Raw genomic sequence first — 17,898 nt, forward strand, 5'->3', positions numbered from 1 at the left:
AAGTTTCACAGTCCTCTCCACTGCCACTGTATGGGGTGGGTATTTAGTGACAGACCACCCGGGCACTGGGGATATGGTCCAACCGGAACTAAATTCTGCATGTAAGTTTCCCTTATGGGTGGGCAACCTTTGCCGGGTTTTTGGATACGATTAGAGAAAAAAAGGGAAAAAACAAACCCACCGTAGTGTGATCCTAGCCCAATTCTTACGCAGTTAGACCAAACATTCTAAGGTCTCTTTTAGGAGGGCACAGGATAGTTCATGCCAAGACAAGCGCCAATCCGATCTCAAGTGGCGCTTTTCTAGAGAGTCTTTACAGGGTTGGATCGATCGCGTGGCTCATTACATTCATCGGCTGTTTACAAAGGCTGTCTGGGCATGCTGGGAGTTGTAGCTTTTCTACAGCTGGAGGCACGCTGGTTGGGGAAAAACTGCTGTTGGTCACGAGCCCACCAATTGAGACAGGACCTCTCAACCATTTATGTGTATTGTGGGGGGGGAGGGGTCTTACTCTCCTTTGACAACAGATGTCAGGGAAGTGTGCGGATGAGAAATCGGTCACCGACACTATCTGGCAGTGGCTTATGTCTCTCTCCCAATAGGACACGTGCATGCTCGACTGAGCCTAGCGTGCATATGTATGGGGGGCCGGAAGAGGTATATCAAGTATATGGCCAGCTTAAAGGGTGGTACTCCGCCCCTAGACATCTTATCCCCTATCCAAAGGTGATAAGCTATCTGATCGCTGGGGACCCCCACAATCTCCCTGCTGCACCCGGCATTCATTTAGAGCGTTGGGTGCAGTGCCGGAGACTTGTGAAATCATGGCCACGCCCCCTCAATGCAAGTCTATGGGAGGGGGCGTGACGGCCGTCACGCCCCCTCCCATGGACTTGCATTGAGGGGGCATGGCCGTGACATCACGAGCCTCCGCCCCTCATCGCCATGTGCACCGGATGTCTGGGGTGCCGCAGCCGATCTCGGCTGCGGCACCCCAGACATCCGGTGCACATGGCGATGAGGGGCGGAGGCTTGCGATGTCACGGCCACGCCCCCTCAATAGGGGATAAGATGTCTAGGGGCGGAGTATCCCTTTAAGATTGTTTTATTTGTTTAACAGAATAGTCACACACATATATAAAATTATTATAATTATTATTTTTTTTTTTATATCTTCTGCACATCTCGGTATGGAGCTCGGTTCTGTGCTGTCTCTGTGTAGAAGGTTTCTATGGCAAAGTCAATAAATTTGTGGTGTTTTTGCATGGCGGCTGCTCCCGGGTAATAAAATCTCGTCCTTCTGTTTTGCTAACAAATGAGTATTCGGTGGCAGAGCCCAGCGTTTTCCCATTGTGAAGCATTTGCATCGGTCGCAGGATTTTGTTTTCTGTGAAAGTCACCAGTCTTGTGGTTGGGCAGCGGGCAGGCGGGCAGCACTTGTAATTAGTCTGCAGATTGCCCGCTCCTTCAGACTGAAGATGACCCTTCTGGATATCAGCGACAAGTTAACAGCTGGCGTATTCCCTGGTGGCCCGTTTGTCCTTTGGTTTGTAACCAACAGAGTCGCAGCTCCTTCCCAAGATCCACAGCAGGACGGCCATGGCCTCCAACGCTGGACGGCAGACGAGACACTAATAAATGTGATTACAAGATGTGGGATCTGTATCAAGAATCGCTTCGCGCTAATACAGCAAATTACATCCTCCGATATGGCAGAATATAATGCGTCGCTTGTAGGAAGAAGAAGAAGAAGAATGGCGAGCGGAGACATGAATGGAACATTAGGGGCTCAGTGCAGACCGGTGCTGTCATATGGACACATGTCCTAAATATTTAACCCACTAAGACACATAGGGTTAAATAAAAAATGCTTTCAACCCTATTCATATTCTTAGCGTCTGTGCACATAGAGAAAGACACTGCACAGCGAACTACTGTGTCGTCCTAAATAGGGAAGAAGAGAACACCCATAATATGAAGTGGCAAGATTAGTTTTCTCATGGGTTCTGTATGAATCAGTGTTAAAAAATGTTTTAAAAAAGTTTTCATGAAGGTTCTACATGGACCCGAATTAGGCTGAAAAACATTACAGCAGACGTATGTCGTATGTCATTTAGTGATGGCTTTCTGTATTACTGAAGGCAATTTTAATACTTTATTTTTATCTAGTCAAATCTATCTATCTATCTATCTAATATCTATCTATCTATCTCATATCTATCTTATATTTATCTCATATCCATCTATCTCATATCTATGTATCCCATATCTATCTCATATCTATCTATATCGGTCTCTTAACTATCTATCTATATATCTCATATCTATCTCTTATCTATCTCATATCTATCTATCTCATATTTATTTATCTATCTATCTATATCCTATCTATCTATCTATCTATCTCTTATCTATCTATATCGATCTCTTAACTATCTATCTATCTATATATCTCATATCTATCTATCTCATATCTATCTATCTTTCTATATCCTATCTATCTATATCGATCTCTTAACTATCTATCTATATATCTCATATCTATCTATCTCATATCTATCTATCTCATATCTATCTATCTCATATCTATCTCATATCTATATATCTATATCCTATCTATTTATCTATCTATCTATCTCTTACCTATCTATCTATCTATCTATATCTATCTCTTATCTATCTATCTATCTATCTATATCTATCCATCCATCCATCCATCCATCATATATATATATATATATATATATATCTAATAGTTGTCTGTCTATCTACCTAACCATGTAGCCTGAAGTTGGGGTAAAATACATTGCAAAACCTAATTTAATATTACTTCTCAATTACTGGAACAAAGGGCGCTATAAGAATAAATAATAACAATCATTTTTGTTACATTATTGGAGTTTTTTTCTAAGCAGGGTTCCACCAGCTCTTGCAAAACTACAACTCCCAGCATGATATTCCCTAACTACTCCTAACACCCCTCCAAAATTTTTCTGATCTTTAAAAAGCTGTGTAGCATACCTTTCCCTTTGTTCACATTGTGTGAGCTCCTGGCAGGAGAAAGTGGGCGTTCCCCAGCAGGCACAACATCACTGAAGCCTGGGAGAGCTGTGCCCCGCATGCACTTCCTGGGTTTGGTCTCCTGCCAGGCCAGAAGGAGACCAAACTAACTGTTTGACTTGCGTCAGGAAACAGAACAGAGCCACCTAGTGGCCGTTTTATCAATCACATAAAAAACATATAAAAGTTGAGAATTTTAACAGCAAGTAAATAGCGAAGTGTCTTATAATTACATAAGGAACAAAATATTAAAAGTTTAGTTTGGTGACATGTACTCTTTAACCCTTTAGACGCATCGTTCAAAGTTGAACGCTGCATCTAAAGTGAAACCATGCCGGTTAGCTCAGGGAGCTGTTCGGGAACGCCGCGGCGTCCCGAACAGCTGTTAGACACGAGGAGGGTCTCCTACCTTGCCTCCTGGTGTCCGATCGCCGAATGACTGCTCAGTGCCTGAGATCCAGGCATGAGCAGTCAAGCGGCAGAATTATCGATCACTGGTTTCCTATGAGAAACCAGTGATCAATGTAAAAGATCAGTGTGTGCAGTGTTATAGGTCCCTATGGGAGCTATAACACTGCAAAAAAAAAGTTAATAAAGATCATTTAACACCTTCCCCTATTAAATTCAAAAGTCCAAAATAGTGTATTTTTGGTCATTTTTTATATCATGAAAAAATTAATAAAAAGTGATCAACAAGTCCGATCAATACAAAAAGGGGACCGAAGTACGACAAAATCAAACCTATATAAGTAGGGTATCATTTTAATCGTATGGACCTACAGAATAAAGAGAAGATGTCATTTTTACCAAAAAATGTACTGCGTACAAACAGCAGCCCACAAAAGTTACAAAATGGCGTTTTTATTTTCCAATTTTGTCTCACAATGATTTTTTTTTCAGTTTCGCCGTAGATTTTTGGATAAAATGACTGATGTCACTGCAAAGTAGAATTGGTGGCGCAAAAAATAAGCCATAATATGGATTTTTAGGTGCAAAATTTAAAGGGTTATGATTTTTTAAAGGTAAGGAGGAAAAAACAAAAGTGCAAAAACGGAAAAACCCCTGGTCCTTAAGGGGTTAATGCAGCCTACATTTCCCATGATGCCTCTGTCTTTGTAAAGGCAGTCAGGGGAGGGGGATTAGTCTCATCACTGCATTTGCTCTGAATCCTATCTAGGTACAGTAAGTGATAAATTAAAGGAGTTGTCCAGTCTTGGAAAACTTATCCCCTATCCTAAGGATAGGGGATAAGTTTCAGATTGCGGGGGGGGTCCGACCACTGGGACCCCGCAGCCCACAGGAAGGGGGCGTGTCTACCACCTCACGAAGCGGCAGCTGACGCGCCCCCTTAATACAGCGCTATGGCAGAGACGGAGGGCTGCCTTCGGCAATCTCCGGCTCTGCCATAGCGCTGTATTGAGGGGGCATGTCGGCCACCACTTCATGCGGTGGTTGACACGCACTCTCTGGCCAGCGAGCCGGGGCCCCGTATGGGAAATCACAGGGGATAGGGGATAGAGGACTGGACTACTACTCCTTTAAGACCTTCTGTCCCCTAACACTGTACATTTATCATTTGAGATAATATTCAGTCTGTCTATATACAGAAGATCATTGCCGGGCTGCATTTTATAGAAGAGACAGGCAGTGTGCAGCTGATTATTCTGTGGACTCACCTACTATATCACTGCTCTCCTGGTCTATCTTCAGCATTCTGTGCATGGGGAGGTGTACAGTGGAATAAGTAGGGTAGGGTGGGGCTGGGTGAAGAGGGGGAAGTGTCTGAACTACCAGGAGGGACCTGGTAGGTGATGATAACATCCTGTAGGACAGACTGACATCCTGTCTACACACTAGAGCAGTGTTTCCCAACCAGTGTTCCTCCAGCTGTTGCAAAACTACAACTCCCAGCATGCCCGGACATCCCTTGGCTGTCCGGGCATGCTGGGAGTTGTAGTTTTGCAACAGCTGGAGGCACGCTGATCGGGGAACACTGTAGTGGAAAATTTAATTTACTGCTGGTGTGAGTGATAAAAAAAAATAACATGAAGTGCTACTTTAAATGTAGGTTAAATTTAAGGGGTTCGCTCATAGAAGATTGACTAGGCCAGATGCAATTGTAGCAAAAGCTTAGCTGTGAGAAGCATTAGATCTGTACAAATTTTAAACGTAGATGAGTTTTTTCCCATTCACTGACAGCAAGGAGTGATCTTGAAATTGTCAAGGAATAGAAATACAAATTATATTCGGAGTCTGCAGACATTTTTCAGTTTTGCTATCATTTACCTTAATTGGCCAACAATAAGTCTGTGTTCACACAATAAACTATTGCAGCTTTTTGTCATTTCTAAAGCGCAGATGCATTCATCGTCACCAGTCGATATAGTAATAGAATCCCCAAATAACTGCTGCATTCATTCACTGTTTGGTCCTGTCTTTTCAGGTTCTTCTGGTCCTGGACACACAGACTCAGGAGACCTTTATATTAAAGGTAAGTTTTGCCTTGGGTAATGGCGTCTTACCTAACGAAAGACGATTGTTCTTATTGTTGGGGTTTAAAGGGGTATTCCAGGAAAAAAACTTTTTATATATAATATATATATATCAACTGGCTCCAGAAAGTTAAACAGATTTGTAAATTACTTCTATTAAAAAATCTTAATCCTTTCAGTACTTATGAGCTTCTGAAGTTAAGGTTGTTCTTTTCTGTCTAAATCCTCTCTGATGACACCTGTCTCGGGAAACGCCCAGTTTAGAAGAGGTTTGCTATGGGGATTTGCATCTAAACTGGGCGGTTCCCGAGACAGGTGTCATCAGAGATCACTTAGACAGAAAAGAACAACCTTAACTTCAGAAGCTCATAAGTACTGAAAGGATTAAGATTTTTTAATAGAAGTAATTTACAAATCTGTTTAACTTTCTGGAGCCAGTTGATATATAAAGAAAAGTTTTTTCCTGGAATACCCCTTTAAGTTGACATTGTTCGGGAATGTAATTTCTTCCAAAAATAAAAAAACAGCGCCATCGCTGTCCTCAGGTTGTGTGTGGTATTACAACTGGTTTCCAGTCACTTTAATGGAGCGGAGCTACAAAACCGCACACAACCTGAGGACAGGGGTGGTGCTGTTCTTGGAAGAAATTAGCTCTGGTTTTCTTTTCCTGGACAACCCCTTTGAAGTGAAACTGACCGGAGTTTCACCCGCATTGATCTGAATATACAGGTAGATAGTGCGAGGGACCCTGTGTCTAACGCTTCTTACCAGGGGCGGGGGGAGAAAGATTCATATTGATGCTAACATGGTATTCTTAAAGGGAACCAATCAGCAGATTTTAGCATATATAATGCTTGGCAACGCATTTTATATTTGCTAAAATCGTTATCCTCACCATCCCCGGGGGACGTTTGTGCCCCCAGGGATGGTGAAGATATTAAGTTATAAAGTCCCCTCCGGCCGCCCGGCAAGTAGTCCCCTGGGTTTTCAAGCCGTCAATTGAAGCTGTCAGGGCGGAGACTTTTACTTACCAGCTCCGTTCGCTGCATATTTGGCCCCGCCCCGACAGCTTCGATTGACGGCTTGAAAGCCATCGGGGTGGGGCCATGGCCCAGCAAACGGAGCTGGCAAGTGAAAGTCTCCGCCTAGGGGACTACTTGCCGGGCGGCCGGATGGGACTTTATAACTTAATATCTTCACCATCCCTGGGGGCACAAACGTCCCCCGGGGAAGGTGAGGATAACGATTTTAGCATATATAATGCATTGTCAGGCATTATATATGCTAAAATCTGCTGATTGGTTCCCTTTAAAGGGGTACTCCCATAGAAAACTTATTTTTTTTTTTTTATCAACTGGTGCCAGAAAGATAAACAGATTTGCAAATCACTTCTATTAAAAAATCTTAATCCTTCCAGTACTTTTTAGGGGCTGTATACTAAAGAGAAATCCAAAAAAGAAATGCATTTCCTCTGATGTCATGACCACAGTGCTCTCTGCTGACCTCTGCTGTCCATTTTAGGAACTGTCCAGAGCAGGAGAAGATCCCCATAGCAAACATATATTGCTCTGGACAGTTCCTAAAATGGTCAGCAGAGAACACTGTGGTCATGACAGCAGAGGAAATGCATTTTTTTTTTGGACCTCTCTTTAGTATACAGCCCCTAAAAAGTACTGGAAGGATTAAGATTTTTTAATAGAAGCGATTTACAAATCTGTTTAACTTTCTGGCACCAGTTAATTTAAAAAAAAAGTTTTCCACGGGAGTACCCCTTTAAAGGGGTACACCAGAGGGAAAAAAAAAGGTAAAGTGAACTGGTGCCAGAAAGTTATACAAATTTGATAATTACTTGTGTCAGCAGAGAGCACTATCCGGAGCAGGAGCAAATTCCCATAGCAAAACTCTCCTGCTGCATACAGTTCCTGACATGGACAGAGGTGTCAGCAGAGAGCACGGTGGTCAGACTGGAAGTAATTACACAACTTCCTCTGGAGCATACAGCAGCTGATAAGTACTGGAAGGATTACGATTTTTAAATAGAAGTAATTTACATATCTGTATAACTTTCTCCCAGCAGTTGATTAAAAAGGAAATTTGTTAACCTCTGGAGTACCCCTTTAAAGGGGTACTCCGCTGGAAAACATTATTTTTTTTAATCAACTAGTGCTAGAAAGTTATTCAGATATGTAACAGACTTCTATTTAAAAATCCCAATCCTCACAGTACTTATCAACTGCTGTATTCTCTACAGGAAGTTCTTTTCTTTTTGAATTTCTTTTCTGTCTGACCACAGTGCTCTCTGCTGACACCTCTGCCCATGTCAGGAACTGTCCAGAGTAGGATAGGTTTGCTATGGGGATTTGCTCCTGCTCTGGGCAGTTCCTGACATGTACAGAGGTGTCAGCAGAGAGCACCGTGGTCAGACAGAAAGGAAATCCAAAAAGAAAAGAACTTCCTGTGGAGCATACAGCATCTGATAGGTACTGGAAGGGTCAAGATTTTTAATAGCAGTAATTTACAAATCTGAACTTTCTGGCACCAATTGATTTAAAGAAAAATGTTTTCCAGCGGAGTACCCCTTTAAAGGGAATGGCATTCTTTTCTAAACAGGATTCTCAATAGGGCGGATAGGACATATAAGTGGGGTCTTTTATTTGGTATCCCCCATATAATCCATGGTGGAGAACCGCTCGCAAGCAATAGTGGTTATGTATATGTATGTACAATTATGTATATGTTATTTATGTGTGTGTGTGTGTGTATATATATATATATATATATATATATTTATCTATAAAAAAAAAAAAATATATATATATATATATGTGTGTGTGTATTATAGTATTAGTATTATATATATATATATATATATATATATATATTTAAAATGTCATTCATTAAAGGGGTATTCCAGGCAAAACCTTTTTTTATATATTTAAACTGGCTCCGGAAAGTTAAACAGATTTGTAAATTACTTCTATAAAAAAATCTTAATCCTTCCAATAGTTATTAGCTTTTGAAGTTTTCTGTCTAACTGCTCATTGAAGATGTCACGTCCCGGGAGCTGTGCATGATGGTAGAATATCCCCATAGGAACTTCACAGCTCCCGGGACATGAGTCATCAGAGAGCAGTTAGACAGAAAACAACAACTCAACTTCAGAAGCTAATAACTATTGGAAGGATTAAGATGTTTTAATAGAAGTCATTTACAAATCTGTTTAAGTTTCCGGAGCCAGTTGATATATAAAAAAAAAAAAGTTTTGGCCTGGAATACCCCTTTAAATAGTCACCATTTAGTAGTATGCTTTAGAACAGCCAGATGTAGCTTTCCCTGCTGGGTTAGAGAATTGGGGGCCCTGTGGGGATCACCAGATTGCAGGGCCGACTCACATTTTAATATGGGGTTTTGTTCGCTAAAAAAAATATATATTATTATAATATCTTCTAATGCGGCGTTTCCCAACCAGAGTGCCTCCAGCTGTTGCAAAACTTCAACTCCCAGCATGCCCGGACAGCCAGAGGCTGTCCGGGCATGCTGGGAGTTTTAGTTTTACAACAGCTGGAGGCCCCCTGGTTGGGAAACTCTCTTCTAGTGAGTGACCCTAATATAGAACGGTACCGATAATAACACCGTAGACACGACGACTCTTCTAGTCGTCCCGTCTTCTATGTGTGCACAGAAAATAAAAACGGCGAGGGACAAAGAGGTCACCGGCAAAGTACACAAAGTGTCACTCTGATGACTTAGTTTGTGAGTGAGATTCTAATAAAAACATTGACCCGTGTAATTGATTTTAATGGTAGCTTTGTGCCATCTTCTGTTCTCTGGATACCTGCCAGATGCCATCAGCCGAGCCTCGGGGGATCGAAGGACATGTAGGAGCAGATGAGCTGCCTCTGTAGAGCCCACAGTAGCTCGGACAGATTAGTTTGGTTGATAAACATAAAGCGCAGCAGGATCCAAAGGAAGCTCAGGGTACGACTGACCTTTCTGTTCTCTGTCAGGGTCTGAGGAAAAGCAGCGAGGAGTCTGGGAGCAGAAAGACTATCGTTCCCCGCTGCGTGCCCAACATGGTCTGTCTGTGCAAGTACATCATCGCGGAGGAGTCTGTATTTCTCGTGCTGCAGCATGCCGAAGGTCGGTCAGTGTATCAAAGACGTTTCGCAAATGCAACACTTAGTTAGGACTCAAAAGGTCAGCGAGATTTGCCTGTGTTTGTGGGGTAGGCAGCCATTTATCACGCTCAGCCGATGCCGGCCTGGCATACATGCAAGAGAGAATAGGAGAATGTACAGTCCGCTTTCAATAATTCAGTACAATTCTACAAGCTTCAATGTGAACGGTTCTTCGGGCGCTGTTCAGACTGAAATTGTAGACTGCTCTTGAAGGAGTTGTCAGTTTCCTTCTGATAAGCTTACTATTGGGTTTCTAGTGCTAATAATGCTGTAATCTAATGGATGTGATCTAATGGATTACACATTAGAATGTGTTGGACTCTATTACAGTGCGCCCGCAGGGCAAATTATGAATTACACCTTGCACTTTACAATGAAAATTCTGTCCTTGTTGGCTTATATTCTCATCTGGTAGACACAACTTGTGTATCTCTATCTCTCTCTCTCTTTCTCCCTCTCTTTCTCCCTCTCTGTCTCTCTCTGTCTGTCTCTCTGTCTCTTTCTCTCTCTTTCTCTCTCTGTCTGTCCGTTTCTGTCTCTCTCTTTCTCTCTGTCTCTTTCAGTCTCTCTCTTTCTCTCTCTCTGTCTCTCTATCTCTCTCTATCTCTCTCTATCTCTGTGTCTCTGTGTGTGTGTGTCTCTCTCTCTGTCTCTTTTTCTCTCTCTTTCTCTCTGTCTCTCTCTTTCTCTATTTCTCTGTCTCTCTCGCTCGCTGTGTCTCTCTCTGTGTGTGCGTGTCTCTGTCTCTCTCTGTCTCTCTTTCTCTGTGTCTCTCTCTTTCTGTCTCCTTCTCTGCGTGTTTCTCTCTCTCCCCATGTCTCTCTCTCCCTGTCTCTCTCTCTCTCTCTCTCTCTCTCTCTCTCTCTCTTTCTCTCTCTCTGCCTCTCTCTGTGTCTCTTTCTCTGTGTGTCTCTCTCTCTCTGTCTCTCTCTCTCTCTGTCTCTCTCTGTGTGGGTGTGTTTGTGTGTATATTCACACACACACACACACACACACACACACACACACAGTGAGGGATCAAAAGTTTGGGCACCCCAGGTAAAAATTTGTATTAATGTGCATAAAGAAGCCAAGGAAAGATGGAAAAATCTCCAAAAGGCATCAAATTACAGATTAGACATTCTTATAATAGGTCAACAAAAGTTACATTTTATTTCCATCATTTACACTTTCAAAATAACAGAAAACAAAAAAATGGCGTCTGTAAAAGTTTGGGCACCCTGCAGAATTTATAGCATGCACTGCCCCCTTTGCAAAGCTGAGACCTGCCAGTGTCATGGATTGTTCTCAATCATCATCTGGGAAGACCAGGTGATGTCAATCTCAAAGGTTTTAAATGCCCAGACTCATCTGACCTTGCCCCAACAATCAGCACCATGGGTTCTTCTAAGCAGTTGTCTAGAAATCTGAAACTGAAAATAGTTGACGCTCACAAAGCTGGAGAAGGCTATAAGAAGATAGCAAAACGTTTTCAGATGTCAATATCCTCTGTTCGGAATGTAATTAAGAAATGGCAGTCATCAGGAACAGTGGAAGTTAAAGCAAAATCTGGAAGACCAAGAAAAATATCAGACAGAACAGCTCGCAGGATTGTGAGAAAAACAATTCAAAACCCACGTTTGACTTTACAATCCCTCCAGAAAGATCTGGCAGACACTGGAGTTGTGGTACACTACTCCACTATAAAGAGATACTTGTACAAATATGGTCTTCATGGAAGAGTCATCAGAAGAAAACCTCTTCTACGTCCTCACAACAAAAATCAGCATTTGAACTTTGCAAATTAACATATAGACAAGCCTGATGCATTTTGTAAACAAGTTCTGTGGACCGATGAGTTTAAAATTGAACTTTTTGGCCTGAATGAGCAAAGGTACGCTTGGAGAAGAAGGGGAACAGAATTTAATGAAAAGAACCTCTGTCCAACTGTTAAGCATGGGGGTGGATCAATCATGCTTTGGGGTTGTATTGCAGCCAGTGGCACAGGGAACATCTCACGAGTAGAAGGAAAAATTGATTCAATAAAATTTCAGCAAATTTTGGATGCTAACTTGATGCCATCTGTGAAAAAGCTGAAGTTAAAGAGAGGATGGCTTCTACAAATAGATAATGATCCTAAACACAACTCGAAATCCACGGGGGATTACATCAAGAGGCGTAAACTGAAGGTTTTGCCATGGCCTTCACAATCTCCTGACCTCAACATAATTGAAAATCTATGGATAGACCTTAAAAGAGGCGTGCGGGACAGACAGCCCAGAAATCTCAAAGAACTGGAAGACTTTTGTAAGGAAGAATGGGCAAAGATACCTCAAACATGAATTGAAAGACTCTTGGCTGGCTACAAAAAGCGTTTACAAGCTGTGATACTTGCCAAAGGGGGCAGTACAAGATATTAACTCTGCAGGATGCCCAAACTTTTGAAGATGCCATTTTTTTGTTTTATGTTATTTTGAAAGTGTAAATGATGGAAATAAAATGTAACTTTTGTTGACACATTATAAGAATGTCTAATCTGTAATTTGATGCCTTTTGGAGATTTTTCCATCTTTCCTTGGCTTCTTTATGCACATTAATACACATTTTTACCTGGGGTGTCCAAACTTTTGATCCCCACTGTGTATATATGTATGTATATAATTACAGACTTCATTAATTGAATAGTCACCATAGTAGTATGTAGCTTTCCCCGGTGGGTTCGAGAATTGGGCCCTGTGATGGTCACCAGATTGCAGGGCCAACTTCCGGTTTAAAATGGGCTTATGTCCCCGAGAAAACCCCTTTAGTCCTAAACAATAACAAGTTATATCTGATATTGCTATATCTTTTAGTGCAGTGTTTCCCAACCAAGTTGCCTCCAGCTGTTTCAAAACTACAATTCCCAGCATGCCCGGACAGCCGAAGGCTGTCCGGGCATGCTGGGAATTGTAGTTTTGCAACAGCGCAGGTCACCCTGGTTGGGAAACACTGTTCCAATGAGTGTCCCTAATATAGCAAATGCAACACTTAGAACTCGAAAGGTCAGCGAGATTTTGCTGTGTTGATGTGGTAGGCAGCCATTAATCACGCCCAGCGGCGCAGGCCTCGCATACATACAAGAGAAGGAGGATGCATTTTATTATAAAGTCTCTGATATCCTCACAATAATTTAATACAATTCTCCACTCTTCAATGTGAATGGTTCTTCAGGCACCGGTCAGGCTGCCATTGTACACCGCTTCTGAAGGAGGTTTCAGTGACGTTTTCTTACCAGATACCCAGTGATCAGCTGTAATCTATTGGAGAACATAGCAGCAAGTGTTCAATTAACCTACAGTGCCCCGCAGGGGAAATGAAGAATTACACCCTTCACTTTACAATAAATAGCCTGTCCTGTTGGGTTATGTTCACATCTGCATTGAAGCTCTATCGCAGAGTCCATTTATTTAGCTAGATTCGAGCGGACAACCGCTCCCCACAATCCCTGGGACGGGACTTGACGCTCCGCGAGGAGCACGTGCTGCAGCCAGCATGCGCTCCATTCATTCCTATTGGAGCGCCGAAAAGACCCAAGCACAGCTCTCGGGCATCATCGGCGCTCCCATACAGTAGAAATGAATGGAGTTAATACTTATCAGCTGCTATATGCTCCAGAGGAAGTTGTATTTCTTTCTGGAGTTCTTTTTAGTCTGACCACAGTGCTCTCTGCTGACACTTATGGCCGTATCAGGAACTGCCTAAAGCTGGAGAGGTTTGCTATGGGGATTTTCTCCTACTCTGGACAGTCAGAGATATCAGCAGAGAGCACTGTGGGCAGATAGAAAAGAACTCCAGAAAGAAATACAACTTCCTCTGTAGTATACAGCAGCTGATAATCTGGAAGGATTAAGATTTTTGGCACCAGTTGGTTTGAAAAAAAATTGTTTTCCACTGGAGTACCCCTTTAATTGGGTTATCCCAAGATTATAATAGATCACCTGCCCACAGGATAGTTGATTACTGTCTGATCGGTTGGGATCTGACCCCTGGGATCCCCATAAATCACAGAGGCCTTTTATTCCTTATGGCAGTGTGGATGTCCGACCACCACTCCATACAATTGCTGTTGAGCTGCTAAAGCTGTTTCAGAACTCATGTAGAAAGTAGAGGAGTAAATCCAGCTCTTAAAAATGATAAGGCAAGACTTTAATAATATCATATTAAAAATGGGAAAAACCCTTATACATGTCTGGTATAAATGAAAAAAAAAAAAAAAAAAAAAAACATAAAACAAAATACCGACGCGTTTCGAGTTTAACAAGCTCTTAATCATGGTAATTATGGCTTCCAATCATGCGATGATTAAAAGCTTCTGAAGCTCGAAACGCGCTGGTGTTTCCTTCGTTTTCACAGATATGTCTAAAGGTTTTTTTTTTCTTCTCGTTTTTAATATTATATAATTAAAATCTTGCTTTTTTATTTTTTGAAGCTGGATTTACTCCTACTTTCTACATGATACATGGGATCCGGTCCGATGCCTCTTCGTGCTACAGTTTAACACTGACTTACTACGTTGGACTGTGTCCACATGGGTGGTGAGCCAGCATGCCCATTTATTTTCTGCTATATTTGAAATGCAATCAGCAAGTAAATAAGGTGACAAACAAGCATGCACGCTGCTGCTACATTCAATCGGGGCACAAGAAACCTCTCATCTTAAAGGTGTATTCCGCTGAGAGACATCTTATACCCTATCCGAAGGACCCCCCCATAGACATGAATGGATGGGACGTGATATCATGTCACATCTCCGGACGCGGAAACCCATCATTCTAAACATACTGTTTATAAAATATAATGCCGGGTCCTGCACGGAGATCGCGGGGGGTCCAAGCGGCTGGACCCCAGCGATCAGACATCATATCCCCTATCCTAAGGGATAAGGTACCCCTTTAAGATCGATGGGGATCCTAGTGGTCAGACCCCCGCGATCAGATACTTATCACCTATCCTGTGCATACATATGTTATAATTTTGAGATAATACCTTACCTTTAACTGTTTTTTAATCCTGGTCTCTTCCCTATCATAAGCTTACAGCCTTATCGTATCTCCTTTGAGAATAATGGGTAGAGCATGTTAGAATGCAAATGGGTCATTACTTCTGACCCCAAACATCTGCCATCAAGGATCGTCTGGACACCTCCATGCACATTATATAGTTTTCTGGTTTCTCCTAAAGTAGGATGCTTGGGTGTCAAAATCTTCAGGAGTGAGTACAAATGGTTGAGCTATCAAAGATTTGGCTGAAGTTACCACATACACTGGGGCAAAAAAGTATTTAGTTAGCCACCAATTGTGCAAGTTCTCCCATTTAAAAAGATGAGAGGCCTGTAATTTTCATCATAGGTATATATTAACTAGGAGAGACATAATGAGGAAAAAAACCCATAAAATCACAATGTCAGATTTTTTAAGAATATATTTGCAAATTAAGGTGGAAAATAAGTATTTGGTCACCTACAAACAAGCAAGATTTCTGGCTCTCACAGACCTGTAACTTCTTCTTTAAGAGTCTCCTCTGTCCTCCACTCATTACCTGTATTAATGCACCTGTTTGAACTTGTTATCAGTATAAAAGACACCTGTCCACAACCTCAGTCACACTCCAAACTCCAATATGGCCAAGACCAAAGAGGTGTCGAAGGACACAAGAAACAAAATTGTAGACCTGCACCAGGCTGGGAAGACTGAATCTGCAATAGGCAAGCAGCTTGGTGTGAATAAATCAACTGTGGGAGCAATTATTAGAAAATGGAAGACATACAAGACCACTGATAATCTCCCTCGATCTGGGGCTCCACACAAGATCTCACGCCGTGGTGTCAAAATGATCACAAGAACGGTGAGCAAAAATCCCAGAACCACACCGGGAGACCTAGTGAATGACCTGCAGAGAGCTGGGACCAAAGTAACAAAGGCAACCATCAGTAACGCACTACCCCTCCAGGCACTCAAATCATGCAGTGCCAGACCTGCCCCCTGCTTAAGTCAGTACATGTCCTGGCCCGTCTGAAGTTTGCTAGAGAGTATTTGGATGATCCAGAAGAAGATTGGGAGAATTTCATATGATCAGATGAAACCAAAGTAGAACTTTTTGGTAAAAACTCAACTCTACGTGTTTGGAGGAGAAAGAATGCTGAGTTGCATCCAAAGAACACCCCCACCTGCTGTGAAGCATGGGGGTGGAAACATCATGCTTTGGGGCTGTTTTTCAGCAAAGGGACCAGGACGACTGATCCGTGTAAAGGAAAGAATGAAAGGGGCCATGTATGTGAGATTTTGAGTGGAAATCTCCTTCCATCAGCAAGGGCATTGAAGATAAAACGTGGCTGGGTCTTTCAGCATGACAATGATCCCAAACACACCGCCCGGGCAATGAAGGAGTGGCTTCGTAAGAAGCATTTCAAGGTCCTGGAGTGGCCTAGCCAGTCTCCAGACCTCAACCTCATAGAAAACCTTTGGAGAGTGTTGAAAGTCTGTGTTGCCCCTAAACATCACAGCTCTAGAGGAGATCTGCATGGAGGAATGGGCCAAAATACCAGCAACAGTGTGTGAAAACCTTGTGAAGACTTACAGATTACGTTTGACCTTTGTCATTGTCAACAAAGGGTATATAACGAAGTATTGAGATAAACTTTTGTTATTGACCAAATACTTATTTTCCACCATATTTTTCAAATAAATTCTTTAAAAATCAGACAATGTGATTTTATGGATTTTTTTTCTCATTCTGTCTCTCATAGTTGAGGTTATAACCTATGATGAAAATTACAGGACTCTCGAATCTTTTTAAGTGGGAGAACTTGCAAAATTGGTGGCTGACTAAATACTTTTTTTGCTCCACTGTATAAGGGTTCATTAGTATGGCCATCTTTTTATTTTTGGCTGAAGCCTCGGGTAAGTGTCGGTTGTTACTAGAATTGCTCTTCAGTAACGCTGAGGTCGCTCATCGTGATCTCTATTCAGCAAGAGCGGTGAGATACAAACCCCATGATGTAGTTTTTTTTTTTTTCGCGAGTCTTTGCCAAGTCCTTCCGTTCGTGTTAAGAGTTCCACTGCTGGAATAAAAAGAAACTACCGAATTCCCACAAGACTTCATTAGTATGTCGTCTTCCTTTTTAACAAGAGGAGTTTGTGCCTAACATTTTAACATTCAACATTAATCCTGCAATATTACCGCTAACAATACAGCCAGTGGCGACACATATGGACACAAAGCAGAAATCGAGCGATACACTCGGTAAAATTGCTTGTGATGTCCCCTTTTGTGTTCCGATTCCCCTCCACGTGTGCGGAGCAGGTGGCAAATGAAATGTAATTGTCACACCTGGATGGTGATGACTCACTTAGAAGAGCTTCGGCGCATTCACCCTTTCAGCGCTGATGGGATTCGAAGTTTCCATGGTAGGACCATGTGAACCGAGAGGCCAAGGTGGTCGCTTGTATCTTACTGGAAAATATGTTTTATTCCACATGGCACACACGTCCCTTTATATTTATGATATTTTTCATGGTATTCAGCTTTAAATATGAAATCTCTGTTAACAGACATTATCAGTAGATGGGCCTTACTGTAGTGGATTTCAACATATCACAGTCGTAGGATGCCACCTATGGTATAATGGTTTTTGGACAAGTGTTATCTCTCATATTAACGGGGTGCTCCGGTGAAAAAAAATAATTTTTTTAATCGACTGGTGCCAGAAAGTTAAACAGATTTGTAAATTAAAGCAAAAATGGAGGGGAGGGAGAGCACTGATAGGACCAGTATAACCTTAACATATGTATGAAGCGGTCCTCAGCGACCTCTGACAATGTCTCCTGCGGGGTGCACGTATAACAGTATAAGGTATACGATTTGAATGCAAAAAGCAGGGACAATCGAGCCTGGAGGTCCGGGGGCTGTGGCGGGATGCCGGGTCTCGGCGTCGGCGCTGGTGTATGGCGCTCAGAGGCTACGCCGGCCCGCCGGCGTAGCCTCTGAGCGCCATACACCAGCGCTGACGCCGAGTCCCGGCATCCCGTCACAGCCACCGGACCTCCAGGCTCGATTGTCTCTGCTTTGCGGTGAGTGCACGTATGTGCTTCTTTTTGCATTTAGATTTGTAAATTACTTCTTTTATAAATCTTAATCCTTCCAGTACTTAT

The 17,898-nt window shown here is 42.3% G+C and overlaps 1 protein-coding gene across 2 annotated transcripts in view; it reads left to right on the forward strand.

Moving 5' to 3' along the window:
* Positions 1-17,898, forward strand: part of RPS6KC1 (ribosomal protein S6 kinase C1) — a 179,658-nt gene that overhangs the window by 115,064 nt on the left and 46,696 nt on the right. For both annotated transcript variants that reach the window (XM_056568297.1, XM_056568296.1), the window contains 2 exons: positions 5,504-5,551; positions 9,560-9,692. In XM_056568297.1, coding sequence (XP_056424272.1) covers positions 5,504-5,551; positions 9,560-9,692 — 181 coding nt within the window. The remainder of the gene's footprint in view (positions 1-5,503; positions 5,552-9,559; positions 9,693-17,898) is intronic.

This window comes from Hyla sarda, chromosome 3 (assembly GCF_029499605.1).
Source record: "Hyla sarda isolate aHylSar1 chromosome 3, aHylSar1.hap1, whole genome shotgun sequence".
Classification (NCBI taxonomy): domain Eukaryota; kingdom Metazoa; phylum Chordata; class Amphibia; order Anura; family Hylidae; genus Hyla; species Hyla sarda.